At 38.9% G+C, this 27,139-nt stretch overlaps 1 protein-coding gene across 4 annotated transcripts in view; it reads right to left on the bottom strand.

The window, feature by feature from the left end:
- The window catches only part of PTPRM (protein tyrosine phosphatase receptor type M), a 613,403-nt gene that overhangs the window by 286,499 nt on the left and 299,765 nt on the right, over positions 1 to 27,139 (bottom strand). For all 4 annotated transcript variants that reach the window (XM_053673443.1, XM_053673444.1, XM_053673445.1 and 1 more), the window contains exon 11: positions 850 to 1,123. In XM_053673443.1, coding sequence (XP_053529418.1) covers positions 850 to 1,123 — 274 coding nt within the window. The remainder of the gene's footprint in view (positions 1 to 849; positions 1,124 to 27,139) is intronic.

Genomic DNA, 27,139 nt, shown 5'->3' with positions numbered 1-27,139 from the left:
CAGATGCACCTTCCAGCTTCCAGTACCAGTGGTGGTGGGCATTTCCGGAGCAGATTAGAAGTGAGGAGCTGAACACAAAATGTGCCTTCACAGGTAGCAAGTAAGGGTTGGTAGAAGGAGGCCAGGGGCTGCCAGGCAGACACATTTTGTCCAAGATTTCCTCCCTTCTCGCCGGTAAAAGTCAAGTTACTAATGACACCCAGATGCATGCCATGAAGGAGGCAAACCACTGTTGTGTTGGGAAAACCTGCCCTTCTAAGGATATGATGCTATCTTATCAGAGTTCTGGGTTGGTCTGAACAGAATAGGGAAAAAAATTAGGAATGATTCGATAGTTTTTATTTTGTTAACATCCCGTCTTTCTAAAGCTGTTTTCTCTTTGAAGAAAAAAGATAGCTAATTTAGTCACAGTTATAGGAAGCATAAACTCTTGTGGAAACAAAGAAATGGGACAGAATATGCTGAAAAGACAGATGTTGTGAATCTCACAATATTTTAAATGAGCTGAATGTATGTGTGGTAGCTATAGTCTTTTCCTGTAAAACAGTAAGCTAAGCAGAGTTACTAGCCAACTTTTGGTAACAAGTAAAAACTGAAAATAAAAACCATCATATTGACAATATAGTCTTTCCACCAAAACAAATATGAATATATTCATTTCTTTCCATAAATTCCTCTAGGTGTATATAATTTTCAAAAGAGAAAAAATACCACACTTGTTCCAAGTAAAAAACCACACAAAAGAATGACTATTTCTTACTACTTTCTTATTTAATCTATGTTTCCATTAATAACCTTAAATAGCCTAAGTAAACAGCCATCTATAAGACGGCCATCTATAAGACTTACCCCATTGGCTCTACTAGCGGCTTGAAAATAAATTCTGTAGCTTTTATGAGGGAGAAGGGGAGTGTTCCAGTATCCATTGTATGTCTTGTTATCACCGACAGTAAAAGGCTGAGCCGCCTGCAGGCTGTTTGCTGGGAATTCGGCAGCGAAGTAGTACTGTGAGTTCAGGATGGAAGCATTCTGGAAGTGTATTGGCACTGGGTAGCACTTCAAGATTTCTGTTGTCTTTTTTGTTCTTCGAGGACTTTCTTCCTCAACAACTATTTGGTAGACACTAGAAGAAAAAGGATTATCAGTGATATTTTATGATAACTGAGCCGATGCCCTTTGCCTGCAGTTGCATGGACATAAAGGGTATCCAAAACAAAGAATACACTGGATTAGTCAACAGTAGGCGCTTAGTACATAATATACACTCACAAGACACTTGCTCAATGACAGAGGCAAAGTGCCGAACCTGTCACAGAGCTCTCTCATCCTCCAAAATACAATTTTTTGAGGAAATAATATTCACATAATTACAAAAGTTTTATATAGCAATCTTTGCTATTTATGGGAGTAGAACACTAAAATAATATTTTTCTCAAATGAAATTGAAGATGAATTTGTAGACAATTAACAGTTTATGTAATAAATAAAATTATACTAACTATAAATTTTAAAAAGGCAATGTATTACTTTCTTCTATGACATTTGTACAAATACATGTAAAGCTTTAACAGGCCACAAAATACAATGAGTAATGACTCACGTTAAGTAAGATTTGACTTTGATATTTTTTTGATATAATAGATTTTATTTTTTATTATTATTTATGCTGTTACAGTTGTCCCAATTTTTTCCCTTTGGCCCCTTCCACTCAGCCCTCCTCTGTTCCATAGTCAGTCTTTACACCATTGTCAATGTCCATGGGTCCTTCTTATATGTTCTTGGACTATTCTCTTCATCCTCTTTGAAATAGTCAGTTCCCTCCTCTCCTCTTACCACTGTCAGTCTATTCTATGATTCTATGCCTCTGGATTGATTTTGCTCATTTTTTTGTTTTGTTGATTAGGTTTCACTTATAGGTGAGATCATATGGTCTTTGTCTTTCACTAACTGGCTTATTTCACTTAGCATAACAGTTTCCAGTTTCAATCATGCTGTTGCAAAAGGTTGGAATTCTTTCTTTTTCCTGCTGTGCAATACTACTCCATTGTATAAATGTAGCACAGTTTTTTCATTCACTCATCTGATGGGCACTCAGACTGTTTTCAACACTTGACTATTGTACACAGAGCTACTATGAACATAGGGGTGCATAAGTCCTTTTGAATTGGTGTTTGGGATACTTAGGGTATAATCCCAGCAGTGGGAATGCCTGGTCAAAAAGTAGTTCCATTTTTAGTTTTCTGAGGGAACTCCACATTGTTTTCCATAGTGGCTGCACCAGTCTGCATTTCCGCCAACAGTGCACTTGGGTTTGTTTCCCTTTTTCCACAGCCTTGCCAGCACTTGTTGTTTGATTTATTAATGATGGCCATTCTGACAGGTGTGAGGTGATAGCTCATTGTGGTTTTAATTTGCATCTCTCTGATGGCTAGTGATGCTGAGCACTTTTTCACATGTCCATGAGCCACCTGTATGTCCTCCTTGGAGAAGTGTTTATTCAGGTCTTTTGCCCATTTTTTAATTGGACTGTTTGTCTTCTTGGTGTTGTTTGAGTTCTTTATATATTTTGGAGATCAAACCCTTGTCTGATCTATCATTTGCAAGTATGTTTTCCCATATGATTGGTTCTCTTTTCATTTTGATAATGACTTCTTTAGCCATGCAGAAGCTTTTTAGTTTGATGTATTCCCATTTGTTTATTTTTTCCTTTATTTTCCTTGCTAGGAGATATATCTCTAAAAAATATTGCTATGTGGGATATCTGAAATTTTACTGCCTATCTTTTATGCTAAGAGTTTCACAGTATTATGACTCATATTTAAGTCTTTTATCCATTTTGAGTTTCTTCTGGTGTATGCTGTAAGTGGATGTTCTAGTTTCATTGTTTTGCATGTACCAATCCAGTTCTACCAGCACCATTTATTGAAAAGGCTATTTTTTACTCCACTGTATGCTCGTGCCCCCTTTGACAAATATTAATTGACTTAGAGACATGGGTTTATTTCTGGGCTCTCTATTCTGTTCCATTAATCTATGTGTCTGTTCTTATGCCGGAACCAAACTATTTTGATTATAGTGACCCTGTAGTATAGTTTGATATCAGGTGTTGTGATTCCTCCATCTTGGTTCTTCTTTTTCAAGATTGCCGAAGGTATTTGGAGTCTTTTTTGGTTCCATATAAATTTTTGCAGTATTTGTTCTAGATCTGTGAAATATACCATTAGTATTTTAATAGGAATTACATTTAATTTATAGATTGCTTTGGGTACTATGGACATTTTATTGATACCGATTCTTCCAATATATGAACATGGTATATTTGATGTTTCCTCATACTCCTTTCCCCTTCACCATATTCAGTCAGTGGAAAGAGATGGCATAAGAAAAGCAGGGAAACAGGATTGGATTTCAAAAGCCAAGGCCTTGGAGTTATAAGAAATTCCTAGGAGTAAATTCTGAACAATTCTAATTCAATTACATATAAAGATAAGATGGGAAATGATCATCCTTCAAAGATGCTGCACAGCATGATGTCCCTATGGAGTGGACCTCCCACCTCCCCTCCCACTCCTCCAATGTCTTTGAATTCTGAAGTAACCTGAGGAGAGTAAAAGAAATCTTAAAGAGACAGACTTTGTTATTTACTAAGATATATACATTTGCTATATTTTGTACAGTTTTGTTAAAAAATAGTTTCTAATATTGAGAAAAACTAAACTTTGATGACAGCTTTCAAAAACTGAACCCAGATTAGACTGAAAGTCCTGCAGTGAGATGCATCTTTTTCTTACTACGTCAAAAAGCACTGTTTCTCCTCCAAACACCGCTGTAATTCTAGAGTTGCTCAGAATTGGGTACCAGGCCCGCCAGCCTGGGGCTCCTGTCTGTGTGTACTCTGAATTTGCACTCAGCGAAATCAGCTATTTCTAAGACTTCAACTACTTAGCGTGTTAGTGTAATGTAATCCAGCTTCTGTTCAGTTTGTATTGATAATTCTGTTTAAACAAAAATCAATTGTCGTAGAACATTGCAATGATTGCTCAGTAGACAGGTAGTCCAGCAGGTTTATGGTGTAATACTAAAGAGAATTCTGAGCAGTGATGTAAACTTAAAAAGAAATACAACTCTTACTTCTTAACATCAGAGACTTATGGTCATGTACAAGGGTCTACCAAATGTGGTAGAGTTCTTACTCTATGATAGAGCCAACGTGAAAGGAACATGATGGAGGTAACATGGACTTTGAGTTCTAGCCCTCTTCTTCCTGACTTCTTACAGCTACAGTCAGAAGTAGCTATTTTAAAATATATGTGCAAAATTCTTTGAAATTTCTCCCCTTAAGAATGAGGTTGGTCTACCTTAATGATTACATTCAGCCAACAAAATGTAACAGAGGAACAATGTGTAGATCACAGAAGGCCATGCATCTTCAGCCTGGTTTCCCAGGGAAGCTAGCTAGGAAAAAAAGCCTGAACTGGCCATGCTAGAGAGGCCACATGCAGACATGTGCCATAGTTCCCAGCCAACAGCCAACATCACTGACAGGCATGTGCATGTGCCATATTGGAAGGCTACACAGCTGAGCCTTCAGGTGATGGCAGCCATTGAAGATGCCAGGCAAAAAAATCTTAGCCAATCTTTTGCTGGCCCACAAAATCATGACAAAATAGAAAGGTTGTTCTAAACTGCCAAATTCTGGATATGCAGCAAATATTAACAAAAGTATTGGGTTATAGAAGAGCATGAATACGGGGTCATGGTCAAAGCAAAAGACCAGACTTCTGGCCAAGATGGAGGCGTAGGTGGAAACACTGTGCCTCCTTGCACAACCAAGTTTAAAAACAACAAAGTTTTAGTAACAAAAACGCAGCCAAAAACAGAAAATTGAACTGCATGGAAGTCTGACAATGACACACCATTCATCCAGACCAGTAAGAGAGGCGGAGTCAGCGGTGGAGCAGGTTGGGCAGGAAAGATCAGAAGGACGCACCCAGGAGCTTGGGAGCCCAGGCGGCAGTTGGTGGATCCCAAGTGTGGGGTGGCAATGGGCGGAAGGTGGCTGGCTGACCACAGTCACACATTCGCGTGCAGATAAACCAAGTGAAGGAGCAGCAGCGAGACAGACCGCTCAGGCCAGGGACCTAGCAACAGGAATTAGAGCCTGAAAGCACCAATTGGAAAGACTTTTGGGGTTGAGGTGCTCTCCCCGGTTCACAGAGAGTTTGTTGGAGAGACTCACAGGGTTCTGGAGGGTGCACAGGCCCACACACCTGGGAACCAGCGCCAGAAGGGCCCAATTTGCTTGTGGGAAGCGGTAGAGGGGACAGAAATCTGAGAGAGCTGAACAAACACCATTGCCCCTCTCTGACCCTGCCCCCACTTACAGCGTCAAAAACCAGCAACTGGGTTGTCCCACCTTGGTGAACACCTAAGGCTCTGCCCCTTGTACGTAATAGGTGTGACCTGACCAAAACATTATGGCTCAAGCAGAAAAAGAGCTCAAAGCCCCAGAGCCAATAAATCTAAGCAACCAAGAGATAGCTAACCTTTCAGATGCACAGTTCAAAACACTGGTGATCAGGATCCTCAGAGAACTGGTTGATTTTAGTCCCAAATTAGAAGAACAAATGAAGGCTAAACTAATTGAAATGAAGGGAAATGTACACGAAACCAATAGTGATGGAAAGAAAACTGGAACTCAAATCAATGGAGTGGACCAGAAAGAAGATGAAAATGACCAAACAGAAAAGAATGAAGAAACAAGAATTCAAAAAAATGAGGAGAGGCTATGAAACCTCCAGGACCTCTTTAAACATTCCAACATCTGAATTATAGGGATACCAGAAGGGGAAGAATAGCCCTAAGTGGGAAACTTCTTTGAACAAATAATAAAGGAGAACTTCCCCAATCCGGCAAAGGAAATAGCCTTCCAGGTAATCCAGGAAGCTCAGAGAGTCCCGAAGAAGTTGGACCCAAGAAGGAACACACCAAGCCACATCATAATTACATTAGCCAAGATTAAAATGAAGGAAAGAATCCTAGAAGAAGCAAGAGATAAGGGGATAGTCACCTACAAAGGAGTTCCCATCAGACTGTCAGCTGATTTCTCAAAAGAGACCTTACAAGTAAGAAGGGGCTGGAAAGAAGTATTCCAAGTCATGAAAGCCAAAGACCTACATCCAAGATTGCTCTATCCAGCAAAGCTTTCATTTAGAATGGAAGGACAGATAAAGTACTTCTCAGATAAGGTCAAATTCAAGGAGTTCATCATCACTGAGCCCTTATTATATGAAATGTTAAAAGGACTTATCTAAAAAAAAAGATAAAAAATATGAACAGTGAAAGGACAGCAAACTCTAACAACCACATCTGAAACAAAAGCAAACTAAGAGGACAGCTAGATCAGGAGCAGGACCATAAAAATGGAGATCACATGGAGGGTTAGCAACAGGAGAGTGTGAGGAGGAGAAAGGGGGAGAAGGTACAGAGAATAAGTAGCATAGATGGTAGGTAGAAAATAGGGGAAAGGGCAAGAATAGTATGGGAAATATAGAATCTAAAGAACTTGTGACACATGTACATAAATGAAAGGGAGGAATGGTGGGGGAGGGGTGTGCAGGGGGGAGGGGAATGAAGGGGGGAATGGGACAAGTGTAATGGCATAATCAATAAAATATATTTTTTTAAAAAGCAAAAGACCATAGTACTACCACAGATGAGAGCTGATCTATGAAGACTTTTAATCAGTATGCCAATGAACACAAACAACACTGAAGAAGTGTGACTTTTCTATTGAAATGCCTTTAATAGGGGTGGAAGGCAGTAGGCATGTGCATCAATCTAGGCTCTAATCCTAATCCTTCAAAAAACAGAGGTTCTAAATTAATTTCTTTGTTTCTTATTTTTTCCTTTGTTATGAGAGAATTAGATGGATCTCTTTAATGCTCTTTTATTTTTATTCATAATTTTATTTAGCATATAAGAACTACTATCACAAAAGAGATACAGCAAAGAAATCAACTGCCTTGCCAAGAGATTCTTTATTAAAAGAAATAATTTTTAACATTAGCCTCCTCCTATCAGTCAGCTTTTCCAATTTATTTGCTCTATGACATGATTTCCAAAATTTCACTTTAAAAACAACTTTTGGAAAGTCCATAAACTATACAAAGTGGAAATATGAAGCTACATGGGGAAAATTACAGGAATTACTCTATGTAGGGAAGCTAGGCCGGGTGCCTTGCATATGCAGGTTTTATTTTTCCATTTTGCTGATGAGAAAACTGAGGTTCAGAGGTGAAATGCTCATTCTTTCTGGGGCACAAAGCTAATTAAGTAGCAGAAGGCATCTCAACCATCAGAAAGACAGTACTATCATCACATGTTAAAAATTCCTCGTGAGGACATTCATGTGAAATGTCTGCACCATAGGCATCTTCACTTGCTAATGCAAACACAACCAACACACAAACCAGTCTCCATCTACTTCCCCATAATCGATTCATTTTGAGTATAGTGTGAAGATTCTTTCTCATTTATTGCATCACAAGAACTACAGATGGTAATTATATCTTTGACTTAAATTTTTTTTCCCATCTGTATTCATGTGACATTAATGATTTCCAGTTAGGACACTCCTAGATTCTGCTGTGACATTAGCAACTGGCTAGTGTCCTCTCCAACTCCTGATCTCTCCCAGAAGCCTCCTTATCGATGGCATGGAGGACACTGATCGCCCACTTCTCAACCTGAAGGAGCTCCCTCCTGATTCTAACTCTGCTAGATAAAAGGTTAGGAAAGCCACTTCTGGACTGTCCAACTGCCAAGATCTTGGATTTTCTTACTAAAAACATCTTTTTCCTTTATTACTTCATGTTGGCCTGAACCCTAGCTTGTTATTTAAATGCTGTTCTCCCCAACACACCAATTTCTTTATCACTCTCAACAGAAGACCTTACCTCATGAAAAAGACTGAGACCCTCTCACAGGGGCTTACAATCTGTTCCCCACTTTTGGTGTACTTTTGTTCTGCTCCAAACTCACAAAAATATGTTTTATGTAAAGAGGAGGGCTATTATTTAGTCATTTCTTCTGTCATGACACTTAGAATGAAGGGGCCATAAAGTACATATTTTTGAAAGCATAATATGATCAAGAAGTAATTTCTATTCTCTACATATTATATGTAGTAGTGTGGAGGAAATACACTGGTATTCGCAAGCATATATTGCTTTACTGAAATTTAATACTAAGTTTATTTCATATTCATTTCCTGATTACCAAAAAACTAATAGAGGAAAAAATTACCATGAAAAAAGTTTCATGGTAAGAGGATGCTGACATGGTTGTAAATTTATCCTAGATGACCTACAATTAGATAATGAACCTTGAGAGTATCAAAAGCTGTGCATCTGCGTTCTCCACCCTCCTCACTCACCTCCATCTCTCACTTTCCATCCTGTTTTTCCCCAACTTTGCTGTTACGTGTGTCATGTGGTGTGTCCATTTACTAATTTATTACCTAAATATTTTTGAGCACCTGCTATGTGACAGCCACTGTCCTACTTTAACTAGAGCAACATAATATCTGACATTCTCTAATGTAAGAAAATGTTGTGTTGTAATTTAAATACCATTTGACTGTGGATGAAAAATTAATTTTTCCAAACAACAGTTTCATGAGAATTAGATGAAACTTTGAGAATTAAATGATCCTGCAATAGGTCTCCATTTTAGCCAGCTGATATGTTACACTATATACTTTATTCCAGATACATTACTTTTTAAATGGCTACCATCTACTCATCTTCAGATGTATTAAAGGAAAATCTAAGCTGACTAGAGCAATTTCAAACTCAAAATGTCTTTTCATCTTTGCTCCACAAGACAAATTAGATTTGCAAGCACCCAGGCCTCAAATCTATTTGCTCTTTAATAATTTAAGCACTGAAAGGTCAAGCAGTTCTTTTCTATTCCCCTTTATCAAAGTCCAAGTGCTAATGAAAAATAGCTAAATTCTATCTGCTGACCAACTGCCACAAACTGCCATCTTCTTGATGGAAATTAACACATCATTGGCACCTAGGTCAGCAGTACCTTACCAGATCTATGATAGACATGTTTTTCATTTGTTCAAATAACATCATTTCACTAATGAATTTCATATTATCTTCCCAACCACAACTGTCATATCAAAAGTAGCTTTGAAAATCTCACTGTTTGAATATTTTTTCTTAAAAATGATTTTTAAAAATCCTTAAGAAAGGAAAATCAAGCAGACATTTCTACCTTGGTTAGCTGAATTAAACTCTACTATGCTTTTAATGTATTACTTATTCTTCCATTGTTTATTAAAGACACACCTCGTTTCATTGTTTTTGAATTTAGGGTAACGTGAAATCTCCCCAGGGCATTTGCAATAAGAAGGCACACTCCATAGTGAAGATGAACCTGCCAAAAATGTGACATCACTATATCATAACTTTCTTATGGAATGAAATTTAATTTAAAGTTTGATTTATGCCATGCTTTTCTCCAACAAAATTCTCAGGCTTTTTACAAGGAGAAAAAGAAGTCTGCATTTATATAGAATAGCACATGAAGTATAACCTAGAAAAGAACATCTTTCATGTACTTTGTTAAACTTGAAAGTTCAAATGTGATAAAATGTTTTGGTCTTTTCAAACTTTGAAGACTGAGGTAAAGCCTGTGGCAGATTTGAAGTTGACTTTAACATTTTTTCCCTAGTTCATTTCCAGATTAAACCCTTAGTTGTATGCCATTTTTCTTATCTATTTATTCCACTTCTTGTCAGCATAAACTATTGGATGGCTACCCAACTGGATAACAGAACAAGGAAAGGAATGAAGGAGAAGAATAACAATCACTTCATTGTTGCTTTTGCTAACCCTTTAATGTTGGCACTTCTGATTATTTCAAGTACTTAGAATATTGTTCATTTCATGGTACCAAATAGTGACCATTATCTTAATTTGCAATTTTTGGTAAAAACCACGTATTTTAAGTGTATAAAAAATAGATGTCAGTGTCAATATCTTCATTCTTGAAGATTAATATTTGGGGACAAGAGAAAATGAAAGTATAAATTATGTGGAAAGCATGTAAAATATATATGCAATTATATATGAAATAATAAATGATATAAATTATATGGAAAGCATGTAAAATATATATGCAATGGAAGTTTATTGCCATGGAACAACACAGAATTTATTTTCTTCTTGTTCTGTGTTCAGTCACATCCTTTTCCTAAACCTGTCAGCATTTACTGAAATGACACCCTGTTAGTACATAAAACCTGGTACAATTGAACTAAGAAGAGCAACAGTGTGGTGATTGTGTCACAGGGGAGGGAGTATAAGGGGGCTAAATGGGAATGGAAAAATACAATAAAATTTTTGAAAAGGTTAGTTCAATACGTTCACACACTACTCATCACAACTAAGATTCCTTAGATCCTTTGGGTAACACTGGCACTGAGACTTGCTGATCTAGCAGGGTCGCACTCATGGAATCATACAAGAGGACTGATGACTAGTTTTACACACACCGAGGGCACTGCACCGCATACACAGTGTAAACAGGTCTGTGGGATTGCATATCCTAGTTTGCAATAGTCATTTCTCTTTGTCCTGCTTTGTTCTAGCTGAGATTAGCCATTAACTGCTGTGGAATATTTGCAGGGCACCACAAATATATTTTATGTTCTCTCAGCAATAATGCAGCACAAGGAGCTTGCCTAGCAGCTGTAAATTACTACTGTTCTGTGTGCACGTGTGTGTGCACATGCATGTGTGCATGTGAAGCATGCCTGAGAATGCAGGCCAATATCCTGCTGCTCGGCTAGTTGGTGTTAAAATCTGATACAATAAAGTATTAATTACAGCTGAAAGGTTGGGTGAGAAATATGAACTCAATTACAGCTCTATATTGTGAGTGAAGGGCAGGAAGAAACAATCATCTGCTCATGGAGGTTTGTGATAATAAAAGAACTAGAACATGAGACACAGGCTGAGAAACTCTGTAAAAGTCCACCTGCTATTAATCTTCACAACAGGGACCAAATTTCTAGTAAATTAGTCCTAGACAAAACATCTTTAAGAGTGATTTCTCCCCTTCTTAACAAATGAAGACATTTTTCTTTGCATTTTATTTCACTCATTATGTATAATTTATTCATCACAATTTCATAAGCATGACTATAAAATTGTAATTCAAGGTCAGTTACTATTATTAAAATATTTTCTCTTAAATAGCTGTAGTGATTTGAATAAAAAGAGAAATGGAATACTATGAAAGCCACATTAAATATCTTAATTATTATATGTTTGTGTTAATTCAGAATCTTGCAGTTCCTACAGGTTGTGGTACTGCACACAGGGTGAGCTAATGCAAACGCCACCATCAAAGAGGCAGGTGCACCAAAGCAGGTGCTGCGGATGGAACGCTGACCCAGGAGTCGTACACCACCAGCAACTGGTTCCAGCTTTGCTGCCAAATCGCTGACTGACATCTAAGGCCTTTTTCAGGTCTAATATTTCATAACTGCTGTTATGAGATCAGGCAAGCTGTAAGATCAACAAATGAACATTAGAAACATGTCATTCATGTTTCCTCCATTATTGCACTCTCAAGTAAGTATTCTTCAGGTGTCAAGCCCTGTGCCAGTCTTAGGGGAAGAGTAAAAACAAGAGTTAGGCCTAGACTACCCTTGCTCTTGAGGCGCCCAGGGTAAGGGAGTTAGAAAGAGGTCACTCAAACAAAGAACTACTGTGATGGGGATCTGGTAAGGGATTGTACAACGTGTAAGGGAACACAGGGGAGGAACGTCAATGTCTACTCAAAATCTCTTGTAGCATCTGCTTCCTTGAGGACATCTGTGCTGAACTTAGTGCCCATAGGACATTCCTCTGGTCAGTAACATCTGAAGGATGCTCCTGCACTGCCTACAGCCACCAATTGTCTCCCCAAATTAAAGATGTCTTTAGATTCCCAATGCAGCCTCTGCTGACTCCAACCCTTCGTGCAAACAAAACTCCACCGAAGTACCCACATTTTTCCAGACGACTCACTAAAATAGCTGAGCTTCTAAGAACCCAGGAGGACACTTTATCAATAGAGAAGACTGAATGTCATGGGTGGGACTTCAGCTCAGGTACCTGAGGAAGTCCTAGCAGGTAGGCCAAGAGTCCCCTGGATGACTCTAAAAGGAACCCTAGACTCGTAAGGTTTCCCTCATGATTTCCCTACTGCCCCACCCCTGGCAGAACTACAACGGAGGGCATGACAACGAGGGTGAGTTGTCTTGACTCCCACCACTGCCTGTGAGCCTGAGGTGAGGAGCAAGAATGGAGGCCTTGATACAGAGTCCTGGTCTCTGTCTCCCTCTGTCTGTCACCAAATCTGTCAGGTAAATTGAGAGCTGTTCTTTCTACCTTCTGTGATCACTTCTCCATACAAAGATCCATAGTTTCTCAATTGTAGCATTTCATTTGATACCCACTGTAATTATTAAGGTCAAATCAAAATATTGTAGATGTGTTTCATTATTTTTGGAAGTGGTGGAGGTGTTGGGGGTAGAATTTGGCCATGCTCTGCCTCCCCCACCCACAGACAGCCTGGATGCTCAGCTTTCTGCACAGAGGGCCTGGCTGGCACCCTGAGTACGGGCCTGTGCTCCCCGTGACCCTGCCACAGAGGCCTGGGAATGAGTTGACACTCTGACCTTATGCATCAAATCCTTCAGAGGACACTATATTGAAAAAAACCTGTTGGGGTTTTTTTTTTTTGAAAAATCAGGGCAGAAAAGCTATGCACCATATTTTCATGCACAAAAGCAAGTTTGAAATGGAGTTTGAGGAATAGTTAAGTTTCATTGTATAAAAGCTCAAATACATCTAGTCTATTATTATTATCTTCCATTTTTAAAGCTTCTTTTGAAGGGTCTTGCAGAAAAAACTTAGTTTCCAAAATGAAATTTCAAAGAGATGACTGACATGATCATCCTGGAAGCGACATTAATAAAAATGATCTTTGTTTCCTGGCAGTTAAGGAATCAGAGTATTATTTTTTAATGCAATAAAATTCACCTAAAATCAAGTAGGGGAAGGGTGGTGGTGGTGGTAATAAGAAATTCAGCACCTTTTGTTAATACACATTGTAGCAATTCGGCTACAATAAGTAATAAAAAAACCCAAATCAATGTAGTAATGTAAAACTGAAGTTTCACCACGGAATGATGTTTTGGTTTTTGTGATTGTGTGTACCCCAATGAGAACGGAAAAATTTTAGGTTGGAAGTCAGATATTTAGAAATCCTTTCTTTAAACAATTTTAGTCATGGATAGAACCTTTCCAAATGGTTAAAGAACTGTTGACAAAGGAATATTTAACCGAAAAGATTTAAGAGGTTCCTACAGTTTGCATTTGTTCAAAAAGTAAGAGGGGACAATTAAAAAGCTACTAATAAGCATTTAAAAACAACTGGTTTTATCTTTCTTGACTCTCTGCAGACTGTTAAAAAGGGTGAAGAAAAACAGAACATACATATAAAAAACAACAACAGAAAGACTGATTAATTGGATAAAAATAGTCCAATATACTAAAACAACTTTGTTTAATCCAAGTTCTTCAAGCACTCAAAAATTCACTCCTAAACATTAAGCAGACTCTGTAATGGAGTTGGACTACCGAAGAAAGTCTAGTTTAGATTCTCAGAATGGCCTGTACGTGCAAAGGAAGGTGCGACTACCTTGGTTCCAAAGAGAGTCTGTGGCAGAGATGTCCGTGAGCCGCGGGGGTGTGGGGCATCCCAGGAGGGCGCTGCCTAGTGTTGCACAGAGAGCACAGCAGCGAGGTGAGAGCAAGCGTGTCTGTTTACTGCCCAGACCTCAGTTCACTCATCTGTGCCCAGGGATCCTGGCAACTGACTAGGGGATCGAGTCTGCATGGCTACAAACCATTTCATAAAAAAAAACAATCATGGGCCTGCCTGGCACATTATAGCTACTCAATCTAAGAAACAACGACTATTTTTTATTATCATAGTTATTATTCCTCTACACAAACTGCTCAGAAGATTATAACTGAGGTTCAGAAATATTGTACTAGAACGTGGAAAATTTCCGCAGACATGGATGGAAGAAAAGAGACACATGGTATTACATGCCATTGCCATCATCACAGGTTGGAGTAGCGTCAACAATAAATAGGAAAGGTTTCCTACACTGAGCAGATAACACCTGTGCTGGATGCTGTCCTGAGAGAGAGCTTTGCTTACACCTCATTAATTCTCTCCTCTGAGGTAGACATTAGTGTTATTCACATCTATGTGATTAGGAGAATGAGACTCAAAGAGTTACAAAACTTGTACAAGGTTTCAGAGCAAGTAAGGGCCAGGATTTAAACCCAAGATCACCACACTCCACATTGTGGCTGGTTGCATGTTTATGGCCTTAACATCTCTGTACCTTTCTTTCCAGAATAGAGCTATTATTTGTAATTACCTGAACCAACAATGCCTTCTCACCTCCATGCTGTTTTGATGAAACAAAAGATCTTCTAAGATTTTGATGGTTTTACAGAATAGACAATATTAGTAGCAAACACACCTTTCTTACAGCTTCCATAAAATTACTGTCAACATATGAGTTACTATTTAAGTGATGAGGATCGCAGCGTGTTGGCATAAGTTAAAGGGCAGTAATAATTAGACATTGTAAGCACATTACAAAACCCAAGGAATAAAGGGAATGAAGACTGAATAGCAATATGGTCAACATGTTTTGCTAAGCAAATTATGATATTAGTTTTGCCCTTTTAAAAATATTTATTTATTTTTATATAAAGTATTTTTATATAAAGTATTTTTAAAATACTTTATTTTATTTATTTTTAGAGAGAGGGGATGGGAAGAAGAAAGAAAGGGAGAGAAACATCAATGTGTGGTTGCCTCTCATGTGTCCCCCACTGGGGACCTGGCCTGCAACCCAGGCATGTGTCCTGAGAATCGAACTGGCAACCCTTTGCTTCACAGGCCCTTGCTCAATCCACTGAGCTGCACCACCCAGGGCTGCCCCCCTTTTTTTAACACTTTAGTTTACAAAGAACTTGCACTTGTGTCAGTCTCGCCGACAGCATTGGGAGGCGTGTGGACTGCATGCGGAACTCTCATTACAGAGATGAGGAAAGACTCAGAGTCCTCAGCGTGGCCCCATGTCACACAAGAGTCCATAACACAGCCTAAAGGCCAGCCCGAGGCTTCTGGTCCATGCTCTGTGTTCTTTTAATTTGTGACACCACAAAAGATGAAGTCTCGTGAATTAATTATTTACAGCAGGGAGGTAAGATTCCACTCATTGGAGGTAAATTTCAGTCATTTGAAGAGAACACCATAGAACTAAGTACCTGTAAGCCTCTTCCCCACCAGGACCCTGGGTTTGTGTGGGATACAGCCTTGCAGTCCCCACCTATAATGACCCATTAACCTTCCACCTGGAAGCCACAGATTCAGTTCTTTCTTGTCCCTGGAATGGATTCACTGGAATCCATTCACTTCTTTCTTGTCCCTGCCCCAATGACTGACCTAAATTAAAATCCAATTACATCTTTGTCCCATTAAAAATCCTTTTACCATCCAATTATTTCTTTAAAAACAAAGCAAAACATGAATCGATGGCTGTGTCCAGGACAGAACCAGGGTTGGAATACAGAGGTTCAATCACAGAGGGCAGTCCTTGCCCTAAAGGGGCTGTCAGTTTAGTAGGAGAGGCCATCAGCACACAGAGAGGCCAGTAAGTCTGAGGTGGGCCAGAGGAGCAGCAAGGCCAGAGAAGGCTCTCCAGGGAATCAGGGCTACGCCTGGGAGGGTCACAGTAAGTGAGAGAAGAGTGTGTGTATGTGTTTGAGTATGCGTGTGTTATGTGTGTTGGGGGGAGGCAGGAAGAAAAGAGAAGGCTGCATGCTAAGGAAACAGAATGCAACCAGGCATATTCTCAGTACTCGGTATATATTTACATGATCACAGCTGACAGATGGCTTGAAGGAGAGGCTGGCCCAGGAAGTAACTAGATGATGGACACCTCCATTACAGAGGAAGCAGCCTGGATTTACCCTGAGGGCAAGAGTATAACTGATAAATTATTAAGTACAATGAAAGATCCCTGCTGCCCCAGTGTGGAGCATAGACTGGAGTGCTGAAAAAGCAAAAGCATGAACTAAGGCAGCAATGGAGGTGAAGAAAATTAAAGGACAAAATGGGGTGTGGTTAGTGACCCACAGAGGTGAGGAGCAATGTCAGTCTTCACCGGAGTCAGTGCAGGTGTGCAAGGTCCTGTCACCTTCCCGGCAGAATCTGCATTTGTAGCAATGGCTTATTTGAAGAAGTCTTTCTGAATTTATCTTCTCACTTAACAAAATAAACAAAGGCAGGGTATCTTTTATGCATATGTATTATATGGAAGGGTCAATGTATTTAACTTTTATTTAGGGATGAAAATACGAATTTAAAGTCCTTCTTGTTCCTGATATTCTGACTAGTTAAAAGGCACTTACAGACCTTTAGCTTCTTATCTGTTAAAGTTTCAGTGATAATTATGTCTGCTAAGAAAATGAATGGGCTCAATTCAATAAACATTTATTGCACACTCAATTAGGTTTGAGGTACTGAATGATAATCAGACACTAAATTATAAAAATCATTTTGCTTTTACTATTAAATTTACATAACTTCACAAAATTGTTAACCCAGGAAAATCCTCAGTTTCAGCATTAAATGCATAAATCTAATTAACGTCCTTGAGTGCTGGTCAAAACTCATTTATTATGTATATGTTTTTTTAATTGTATTTATTAGGATAACCACTGTTTACCTCTTCACTTTATTATTTTAGGCTTTTCTATAGGTTGCTGCTCTCCTTGGGGGACCTATCCCTGTGTTCCAGCTCCTAAGTGGCTACTTTCTACTTCTCCTTTGGATTTCAGCTTAAATAGCACACCCTGATGCCCTTGTTGAGATTTCAGCCCTGTGTTGTATTTTGCTAGAGTACCTGGACTTTTCTACGCAGCACTAACCACCATCCCCGCACAGTGACTTAAACAGAAAAGTATTCAATGGGTGTTAGGTGAATGAATCAAGAAGAATGAGTGAGTAATAGCCAAATGTCGACCCTAAAATTTCCTATAGGATTTTTCAATATTATAAAAAAAAGAATTTTAATGCAATTCTCATAACTGCATAGGGCTCTTACCACTTCTCACTGAGCAGGAAAACCACTGACTCTGGAGAGGAAAACACGTTTAGGTAAAAGTGGAGAAGTGAAAGAACTAGGAATAGAGAACAACTCAAAAGGGATATGGTTACATGAAAAAAGCTGACATCCCCTCCTAACTTGTTTACTACTTACAGGTTGAAAGATAAGAGTATTAATTCAATTAAACAACTGAAAACTAATACACATAACCATCACATGGGTAATATAATAATCTATATGTATAATATAAACATAAATATATATATAACACTTAATCGCTAATGAAACTTGAGGCCAATCAGCATTTATGTGCTCTCATCATAAATAATTACATTGTCTGAGGTCTGTCTGGAAAAAGTCTGGCTATTGTTATATAAGGAGAATGGTTTGTGTGACACTGATGTAACCTGGCAGCTGAAGAGAGTGGACTGGAATATGCATGCACGAACAATGACGACTTCACTCTACTACTCAGTGGGGGCAGTAGATGCCACTGAAGGAGCATGTGTACTGTGTGGCTGTCGCATTCAAAATGACTGAGTGATGAAAAGCAATGAATGAGTGAGTAGAGCAATGAATCTGCATCAGATTTTGCAGTAAGCTTGAACATTCCTCCACAGAAACTATTCAGATGATTCAGAAGGCTGCAGCTACGGGCAACTGCTGATTGGCAGCTTCACCACAACAATATGCCCACTCATGTATCACGTCTTATGCAGAGATTTTTTGGCAAAACATCCAATCACCCAGGTGACTCAGCTCTCATAGAGCTCAAATTTGGTGCTCTGAAATTTCTGACCTTTCCTGAAACTAAAATCACATTTGAAAGGGAACAGTCAGATAGTCAATGAGATTCAGGAAAATATGACAGGACAGCTGGTCACAATTGAGAAAACTGTGTGAGGTCCCAAGGTGCCTATTTTGAAGGTGACCAAGGCATTGTCCTATGTATAATGTTCCTGTATCTATTCAATAAGTGTCTGTTTTTCATACTACATGGCTGGACCCTTTTGGACAGAGCTTGAATATATTCGTAAGTGCTGATTGAGAAAATGTTCTGCTGAAGAGAAGGACATAAAACAGAGTTCATTATATGACTGCCCTCCACCCAAAACAGAATCAAGAAGCAGTGTAACCTGGGGCAAGCGGTCAGATCCTCTCTGAGTTGTTCCTTGGCGCTAAACAGTTGTGCCTCTAAGCAGCACAGTCCGTTAGCTTTCACTACCTTCCCCACAGGTGATTTCATTAGTCTCTTAGAATTTTTAATCTTTTCTTGTGTATACATGTGATTTTAACACCTTAAAAAAGTGAAATGAGGTATTTGTATAGTCAAATCAGTTAGTCTTTGTCAAAATTCCCAAGATCCTCTCTCCCAAAGGCTATCAGTCTTAGCCTGGAACATCTCTAGAAACTAATCCTGTGAAGTCCCTGGAATCAATAATTGTGATCAGGAAGACCCAGCAGCAGTTCCTGAGAGAAAATGGCAGAACAGCTTTGAGAGTCATGAGGCAATACGTTGTTCAGTTCAAGGCATTTGCAACTTTTTGGTGCTCTGTGTTTAAAATGGAAACTGCTTTAAAATTATTTCACTGTTAACATTAACAGAGATGGGGGGGCAGGGAAGAGACAGCCTGTAACTTCTTCTATTGTCAATGGAAAATTAAATCAACTCCTGCGTCCACCTCCCTCCCAATGGGTGGCGTCTGGGCTGCTGGTCAGTGTGAAGAGGGAGTGCCCAGCTCTACCTGCTTGACTCCAGGGAGGCAGAGGTGCAGAATGGATGGCCACTACTGTAAATGACGCTCAAGGGCGCTCACATAATCTCTAGTTCCAATTCCAGACATTTATCTTTTCAGCAACAAGCATGGGTTCCTTTGGGCATGGCAGGAACGAAAAATAGTGTGACCAAAAACGTGGTTCTTCCCTGTTCCCAGTCAAGAATTAGCCACAAGCATCCACTGAGTGTACCGGTGGCATTCCTTAATGAGCTGAAAGGCGGCTTCGTCCTCTGGCCTTCAGTAAGTAAACACCCTGCCACATCCACTCAATAGCCATTGCACACATGCCCCAACACATGCAACAGTCACGACAAAAGTGACTGGCACAGGATCCAGGCAAAGTGGCGAGGGTAATGCAGTAAAAGGAAGGCAGAGAGGAACAGAAAGAGAAAGGTCCAGATGGTTCTTTTGAGCAAGAGGGACAACTAATGCCATATGTTTACTGCGAATACTCATATAATTTGTGATTTCAAATACATTATCAGAGGGATTGATAAGTAGACTAGTGTTCTAGTATTCACTTGAACAGTACTTTAAACAGTTAATATCATCAATCACTTTGATTAGTAAATACATTCTCTTTTTGTCTTCTAAAAAAAGTAAATGATTTTGATTTCTCTAAATCCTGCTTCTAATGAAAATTAGCATTTGGAATTTATCAGACCCTTCCCTTCAAGGCCTAAGAGTTGGCTATATCTAGACTGGGCGCAATGGAAATGAAAGAAAGGAAAGAGACCTGCAGGCTGTGCCTCCATTAACCCCGCCCCGTGCCCTGCCCGTATGGGTCCATCCTGCGCTGCTGCCACTGTGCTGATCTTCCTTACATTTTCCCCTTACCTTGAAATGGCTTATTCACTGCCTTAACAAGCTCCTCTGCACCCTCAGTGCTCAGGCAGTGCTCGGACCCTATTGAGTATATAGTAAATGTAATCCCAGGAACTTCATTACATAATACGGTATTATCTCTGCTTCGGAAAGATGAGGAACTTAAGGCTCAGACATGTAAGGAAATCTGAACCAGTCATCAGTCACATAGCGAGTGGCTGAGAGAGCTGGAATTTGAAATAAAGTTTAACTTCAAAGAGAATGTTCTGTCCCTACTCATGTGGCTCATTTTGAAGTTAAATGGTGGACGGCTTCAGACCACACAGACTACATCCCTACTACCACCATAAGCCACACACTCCGGGGCAGACTCAGTGAGCATCAAACCCCTACCAAAGCAAGTCCTGCTCCACAGGGTCAAATCCAGACTCTGGATTTAAAGTTATCCAGACTCTGTGGGAGAGTCTGGATTAAAGAAGGTGGAGAGACTAGCTAAAGAACATGTATGTATCGCCCATGGACACAGACAACAGTGTGGTGATGGGTGGTGGTGGGGGTGGAGGTGGGAAAAGAGGGGGAAAATGGGGTACATCTGTACTAGTGTCAACAAGAACAATAAAATTAATCAATTAAAAATAAAGTTATATTCACAAATTATGTTACTTAATTATTTCAATATTAAATTAGTTTCCTCATTAGAATATGCCAAATAGAGATTCTGCCTGTCTAAAAGGTTACACATGACACCTGACACTATCTCTTAATTTGGGCCATAGTGATCTTGGTTATTAATTATTGATAGATTCAGGAGTTTCTAATCAATTTAGAGGAGAGTACTGTTTAGGTCTGGAAATTATGCATCAATTCTAATGTATTTCACTTGGGACCGATGTCTTTGTCTCTGCATTCTGGCTGTCTCCCTGTGTTTGTTTCTATGCATCAGGTCGAGCTGCTATGTCTCCCAGACTTGGTAGACTGGCCTTGTGTAGTAGGTGTTCTGTAAGGCCCAGTGGTGCAACCTCCCCAGTCACCTGAGCTAGGTGCTCCAGGTGCAGCCCTCTGTGGGCAATGTACACTGTCCTGTTGTTGTTGAGCCTTGATTGCTGTTGGTGTCACCAGGAGGGATTAACCCCCAAACCAATTAGCTGAGGGGACCGGCTACAACTACAGCAGAGGAGTGGCTGGGCTGGATTTGACCCTGTGGAGCAGGACTTGCTTTGGTAGAGGTTTGGTGCTCACTGAGTCTGCCCCTGAGTGTGTGGCTTATGGTGGTGGTAGGGATATAGTCTGTGTGGTCTGAAGCTGTCCACCAGGTGCACTGGCCTGGGTCTCTGGAGGTACAAGGTCAACACTGTCTGTGTCCTGCCTGGGGCCACCTGACACCAGCTACGGAGAGATATGAAGATGACTACTATATCTGCTGGGCTTGAAAGGTGTCCAAGAGAGGACAAGCTGCAAAACAAGGATGGCTACTGCTAGTGCTGGGCCTGGGGCCACTTAGTAGGAGGTATGGGTTATGCAGAGACCAGATGCTGCTTGTCTGAAAGATTTTAGGAAACACCCTGAGAGATTTTTTAAAAGACTGAAGCTTGAGCCAAGACAGGCCTTTAGTAAGGAAAAGCCACTGGAAACACCTTGGGTGGGCCTGCAAGTTTGGTGGGGAGGGGTTTCAGGAAATCACCAGGGAGATGTAAACAATGATATCCAGGTTAATGGAGACTCAGATATGGTGCTTGCCTGCTGTGGGGGGAGAACTCAGCAAAAGAACAATGGACTCTGCCAGCACTTCTGCCTGTGAAAGCTGCCTCCCCAGCTCTTGCCAGTGCTAGACAATTCAGTTCCTCCCCACATGTCCTTGGTACCTTTGGAGCTGCTATCTCAGTGCTGAAGCTCAGAAGAAGTCAATCAGAGTAAGTTCACGTGTGGGCCCTTTAAGAGGAACTGTCTGGGGACGCCAGAAACCCTCTAGCTCACTCATTTTCAATTCCTGCTGATTTTTATAGCCAGAAGTTATGGGAACTTGTCTTCCCAACACTGGAACCCTGGGAATGGGAGCCCCGAGTGGGGCGGGGACCCCTTGATCCTTACGGGGACCTCTCCAGCAGTGATATCCCTCCTGATTTTCATCTGACACCCTTAGGTGTGACACCAGCCTGTTCTGTGTCTCTGCCCCTCCTACCAGTGTAAATGTGGCTTCCTTTTTATTATTGTAATTCCCTAGTTGTAGGACTTCCATGCAGCCAGATTTCAGGAGGTTCTGAATGATGGCTGTTCTGTAGTTTAGCTGTATTTTGATAAAGTTGTGGCAGGATGTAAGTACCACATTTACCTATACCACCATCTTGACCAGAGGTCTACAAGTAACTTTTTCAAAGAGTGTTTTACAGAATTGAGGTATTGAGAAAGTTCCTAAAGCCTTGGAAATGCATAAGTAAATGTACCCACATGCAATAAAAAATTAAAATGCAGTGAAGGTATCAGAATTTACAGGATTTCTGTTTATGATTTTATTGATAAAAATTTTAAGTCATTAATTTATTTTTCATGATATTTGATTTGAATAAAATAATAAAATGAAACACACAAAAGGGAAAAGTTAGAGGACCAGAGCTGGTCCTTTGGAAAAAAACAACATAAACCACCTATTGACATGGTCTGAAGAATGCTACACAAGAAGAAACACTTATATAGTACTTGGTATGTGTGGAGTGTGATTTAAAGTGTTTTTAAAAATATGACATCATATAATCTTCACAAGAACCCTCTAATGTTGATATAGTCAGAGGCTCCTTGTACAAAGCAAAAGAGAATGGTATGTCCAAGAAGGTGTTGTTGATGGAGTGAACAAGTTTTTCCTTGGACTTACAGGTGGTAGACCATATTAAAGATTATTGCTGATTTAAGAAAAAAATTGGTCCATACTTTATAACATCAAACTTCCAAAACATATTCAATCATATGCCAACAATTATAATTCCTAGTATAGAAAGCTTCTTAAATCAAAATGTACGATTATCTCTACCTTTCATTAACAATAATTTCTTTCCTTGCTTTTATTGCAAAAGATTTGTTTCACTGTCCCCTCAGAGGTGCAACACTTCACAGACACCCTGGTTCCCAGTCTCATGCTGAGTCCTTCTAACAAAAACTGTTGTGTGATAACCAGGTAGGTGCATGAGTGCAGGCTGATGGACCACAAGGAGAAAAAGTTTTACTTCCCGTATAGCTCCAGGATCAAACAGTTTTAGGAAGTGTGACAAATCACCTTAAAGAAAATACAATTTCTTTTCTTTTAAAAAATATTTTATTTATCTATTTTTAGAGAGAGGGGAAAGGAGGGAGAAAGAGAAGGAGAGAAACATCAATGTGTGGTTGCCTCTCATGATCCCCCAACTGGAGACCTGGCCCACAACCCAGGCAAGTGCCCTGACTGGGAATTGAACAGGTGGCCCTTTGCTTCACAGTCTGGCTTGGCACTCAGTCCACTGAGCCACACCAGCCAGAGCTAAATACAATTTCTTTACTGCCTATTTATCCTCAGTGGAATGAAAATTTGTTCTTCACCTTGTTCTAAGAACACAGTATTGGATTTTTCCAAGCACAAAGAACCTGATAATGAGAAAAAATAGTATCCTTTAACACGTTCTTAATTTTCTAATTTGTTACAAAGATATTTGATTAGTACTTTGAGTAAATCAGGTATTAGAATTTAATAATGAGGCTTTAATATGTGCTGACATTGTCCTAGTTAACTACAAGAGGAAAAGCAGAATAAGGAAAAAATGATATAGAGGGGTAAATGAAAACAGCAGACATTTTCAAAGGCTGTTACAATAATAAATTCAAGGCAAAATTCATTTAATAAAATTCTGGACATACTATATAAAAAACAATTCTTGATTTGTGTACAAAACTGTATTTATTATAGGAGACAAGTCTTTTTTAAATCATAAGTGTCTTATATGAATAAAATATTTTTGCTTGACATAATAGGAAATATTTATCTCATTTGAAATCTTACTTAACTAGAACACAACCTTACAAAAGGCAAAATATTTCTTCCATTCCTTATGCCCTCCTTTCTTCCCTATTCATAATGTAGTAAGGTTCCTATTTGCTGTCCTGATTCTCAGCTACAAAAATTATTCAGAAATTGTTTTTGAAATATAACCACTGAGGAAGCAAGCATTTGGTTGTAAGGACAACCATAGTATGATAAGTTACCAATGACAATATAAGCACAATATTAAAATAACTGGGGCTACCTTTATTAGAAAAACAACACAGTGGCTACCATAAATTAAGGTTACATTCATGTGTTTAGCCATCGGTTTTAATGTCTGGCTTGTTGATGTGACTGCTGCTCACTTTCCATTCCTGGGACAGACAACTGTACTAGATGCTTGCCCCATTTAATAATATCTCCTGAATGAATAAATCAAAAAATAAGAACTTAATCTTTTAACATTTCACTGAAATAAATATGAGAATGCTTAATTAATCAATATAGTCAAGCACTGAGTTTTAATTAAGAAGACATGTAGCTACAAAATATTTATGAACAAATTAAAGCAACAATGTTGGTAGATTTAAAATGAGAGTCTTTTGAAAACACCATCACCTAAGGCTCAAAAATGTGATTAAGTCTCAAGCTTATAAATGAACAGAAAGTATAATACATTATTAATGAGATGTTGCAGGCAGTAGAAAGAATATATATACATCAAGAATAAATTCACAGAGAGAATTTTTGTTGGGTAAAGTTTGTGTAAAATTCATTCTTTATTTAAAGTTACTCTTTTACTAGCAAATTACAAGGGTTTTTACTGCCATGTTGTGTCTGCATGTAATGAATAGTGGAAAGAAGAGAGAGAAAAGAGGTGATTCTAAATGAGTAGAATAAAATTAAGCTTTTATATGTCTTATTAAAGAAAAAATTGATCCTATGAACATATATTAAAGTTCTGTCCCAGGTGCTAGTTTACCAGCTGGAATGATGAAATCTGTGTTCTCCCTGCCCACTTTAGAATTTAAATAATTTTATGTTACAGAGCTGACGTGTTGATCAATCAAAAGACAACAATTATTTACACTCTGAGTTTAGTGCGATTTCACGAATCTGCATTAACAAAAGCTGAGTGCTTGTAGTGGAATCAATATGCAACCACCTTGCTTAGTGAAGTCCATAAATGAAGTATGACTGCATTTTCAACACCAATGAATATGTATTTTAAAAAATCAAATCATTTGAAAAAATGGGTTTTGGAAATCACATGACAGTATTTTTGAACACACACAAAAAAAACTGTAAAAAAAAAGAACCCAAAAAAGCAAACAGATGTTCACTTCCATTTCTACTCTTTGTTCTAGCATTTATCTTATCATTTGGAAAAAGCTTTCTTGTATTGCAGTTTGATTACATGTGCATTTTGCAATCCTCCAGATGTATTCAAATGTTTTAATATACACTATGGCTTTATATTTTAGGTCTCTATGATTCCCTAATCAGCATTCTTATTTCTCTAAACACCAAATGAAATAGAAAATTTTCATACATCTTATTTAGTTTGAGAGTATTATGGACTTTTTTTTCCCAAACTAGTCTTTCTAGATATATTGGTATTCCATATACTCAACACATAATCAGTCCCATTATGTTGTCCTACAATCATTAATTCATGGAAGAGAATACAGGTTTGCAAAAGTAGGTTCACAGTTGTGAGTACGTGGAACACAGAGTTACTAAAACTACTGGAATAATCATAGCCTGTGTCTTTTTTCATACAAAAAACTGTAAAGCTACTTTTGCCCTACCCTGTACTTACTTTTCTGTAAAAAAAATCTTTTGATAGATGAGATTGAAATAATTTACTCTCAAATTTGTGCAATAAAATTTATGCATTTAAAATAAACATCCTTGCCCTGGCTGGTGTGGCTCAGTGGATTAAGTGCTGGTGTGTTAAGCAAATGGTCATTGGTTCGATTCCCAGTCAGGGCACATGCTGGGTTGTGGGCCAGGTCCCCAGTAAGGGGAGTGCAAGAGGCAACCACACATTGATGTTTCTCTCCCTTTCTTTCTCTCTCCCTACCCCTCTAAAAATAAATAAATAAAATCTAAAAAAAAAAGACAAGCATCCTTCCACTAAAGGTGGTGTTCATAGTGGATTTCCCTGTGATGCTTACTGAATGGTGCCCCACAAGAAATGAAATTCATTCTAGTATTATGGATTTAGACAATGAACATAAATAGTACATTTATTAACTTCAAGATGCAAACCTTGTGGATGAAAATACAGAGAGGCAGACTGCAAAGTGACCCTGTCAAATTCAAGGAATGTTTAGCTAATAACAAGATGATGTTTCATCAAAGCAGACCAGTGCTAACTTGAAACATAGGGCACTATGACAATTGTGAAAGTGGATGTGACAACCTGAACTGAAATCTTAGCAGAGGCAGAGAGTTGGGTCTGATGAAATGATGTAAGACCTGTGGTGCATGCTATGTAGTTTGGACACTCTGACAAGTGTCTGAATCTGTATTTTTATAGACATAAGAGTAAGAAGTCTGAGGATATCTATAATTAATGAACTAGTAAGTCTTCAAAGTCTCTGAAAACAGCTAGAAAGGATAAATAAAAACAATAAAATTATGCTTTAGCAACACCAATGATAGAAAATATGAACAGTAAAGGGACAGTTTAAGAAGACAAGGGAAAGAGGATTGGGAAGAGGGTTAATGTGGATGCCCAAAGGAATATTACTTGAAAACTTAGACTTGGAATGATCTAAACAAAGAACGGAAAGAAAAATCTTTGAAGAAACAATGCAACAAGAAGAGAAAAACGTGTAAAATGATTTTACATAAGAATAAAGTAGAATAGGGAATATCTGCCTACTTGGAGGAACAACCGGTTAGGGTTTCAGCATCTCCAGGATTTCGCTGTGGAGGCACCTAACACTGAGCGACCTCTGCCCTTTCATTCATCCTGGTGCTTCTACTGTAGAAAACCGACTCCTGTCCTAATGGCCCACTACTGCTGAGTCTGGGCAACTGTTAAATTGGTCAGGAAAAAAATGATGTTTTTTCCTCAAGGCCATGGTCAGAGCTTCAATTTTCATTGAACAATAACTGAGCCTTGTGGAGTGAGAAAAGGATTACTTCTTTTCTAACAGAAGTAATATCTGAAATCTGGAATAGAGCTTTTACACATTTCATGGTGTTTTCACAAACTGCACTCATGAACGGCAATCCTAAATCCTTTATGTG

This window comes from Artibeus jamaicensis, unplaced genomic scaffold (assembly GCF_021234435.1).
Source record: "Artibeus jamaicensis isolate MK-2021 breed Jamaican fruit bat unplaced genomic scaffold, CSHL_Jam_final contig_864, whole genome shotgun sequence".
In the NCBI taxonomy this organism is placed as follows: Eukaryota; Metazoa; Chordata; class Mammalia; order Chiroptera; family Phyllostomidae; genus Artibeus; species Artibeus jamaicensis.
This window is presented reverse-complemented; position numbering and strand designations above follow the sequence as displayed.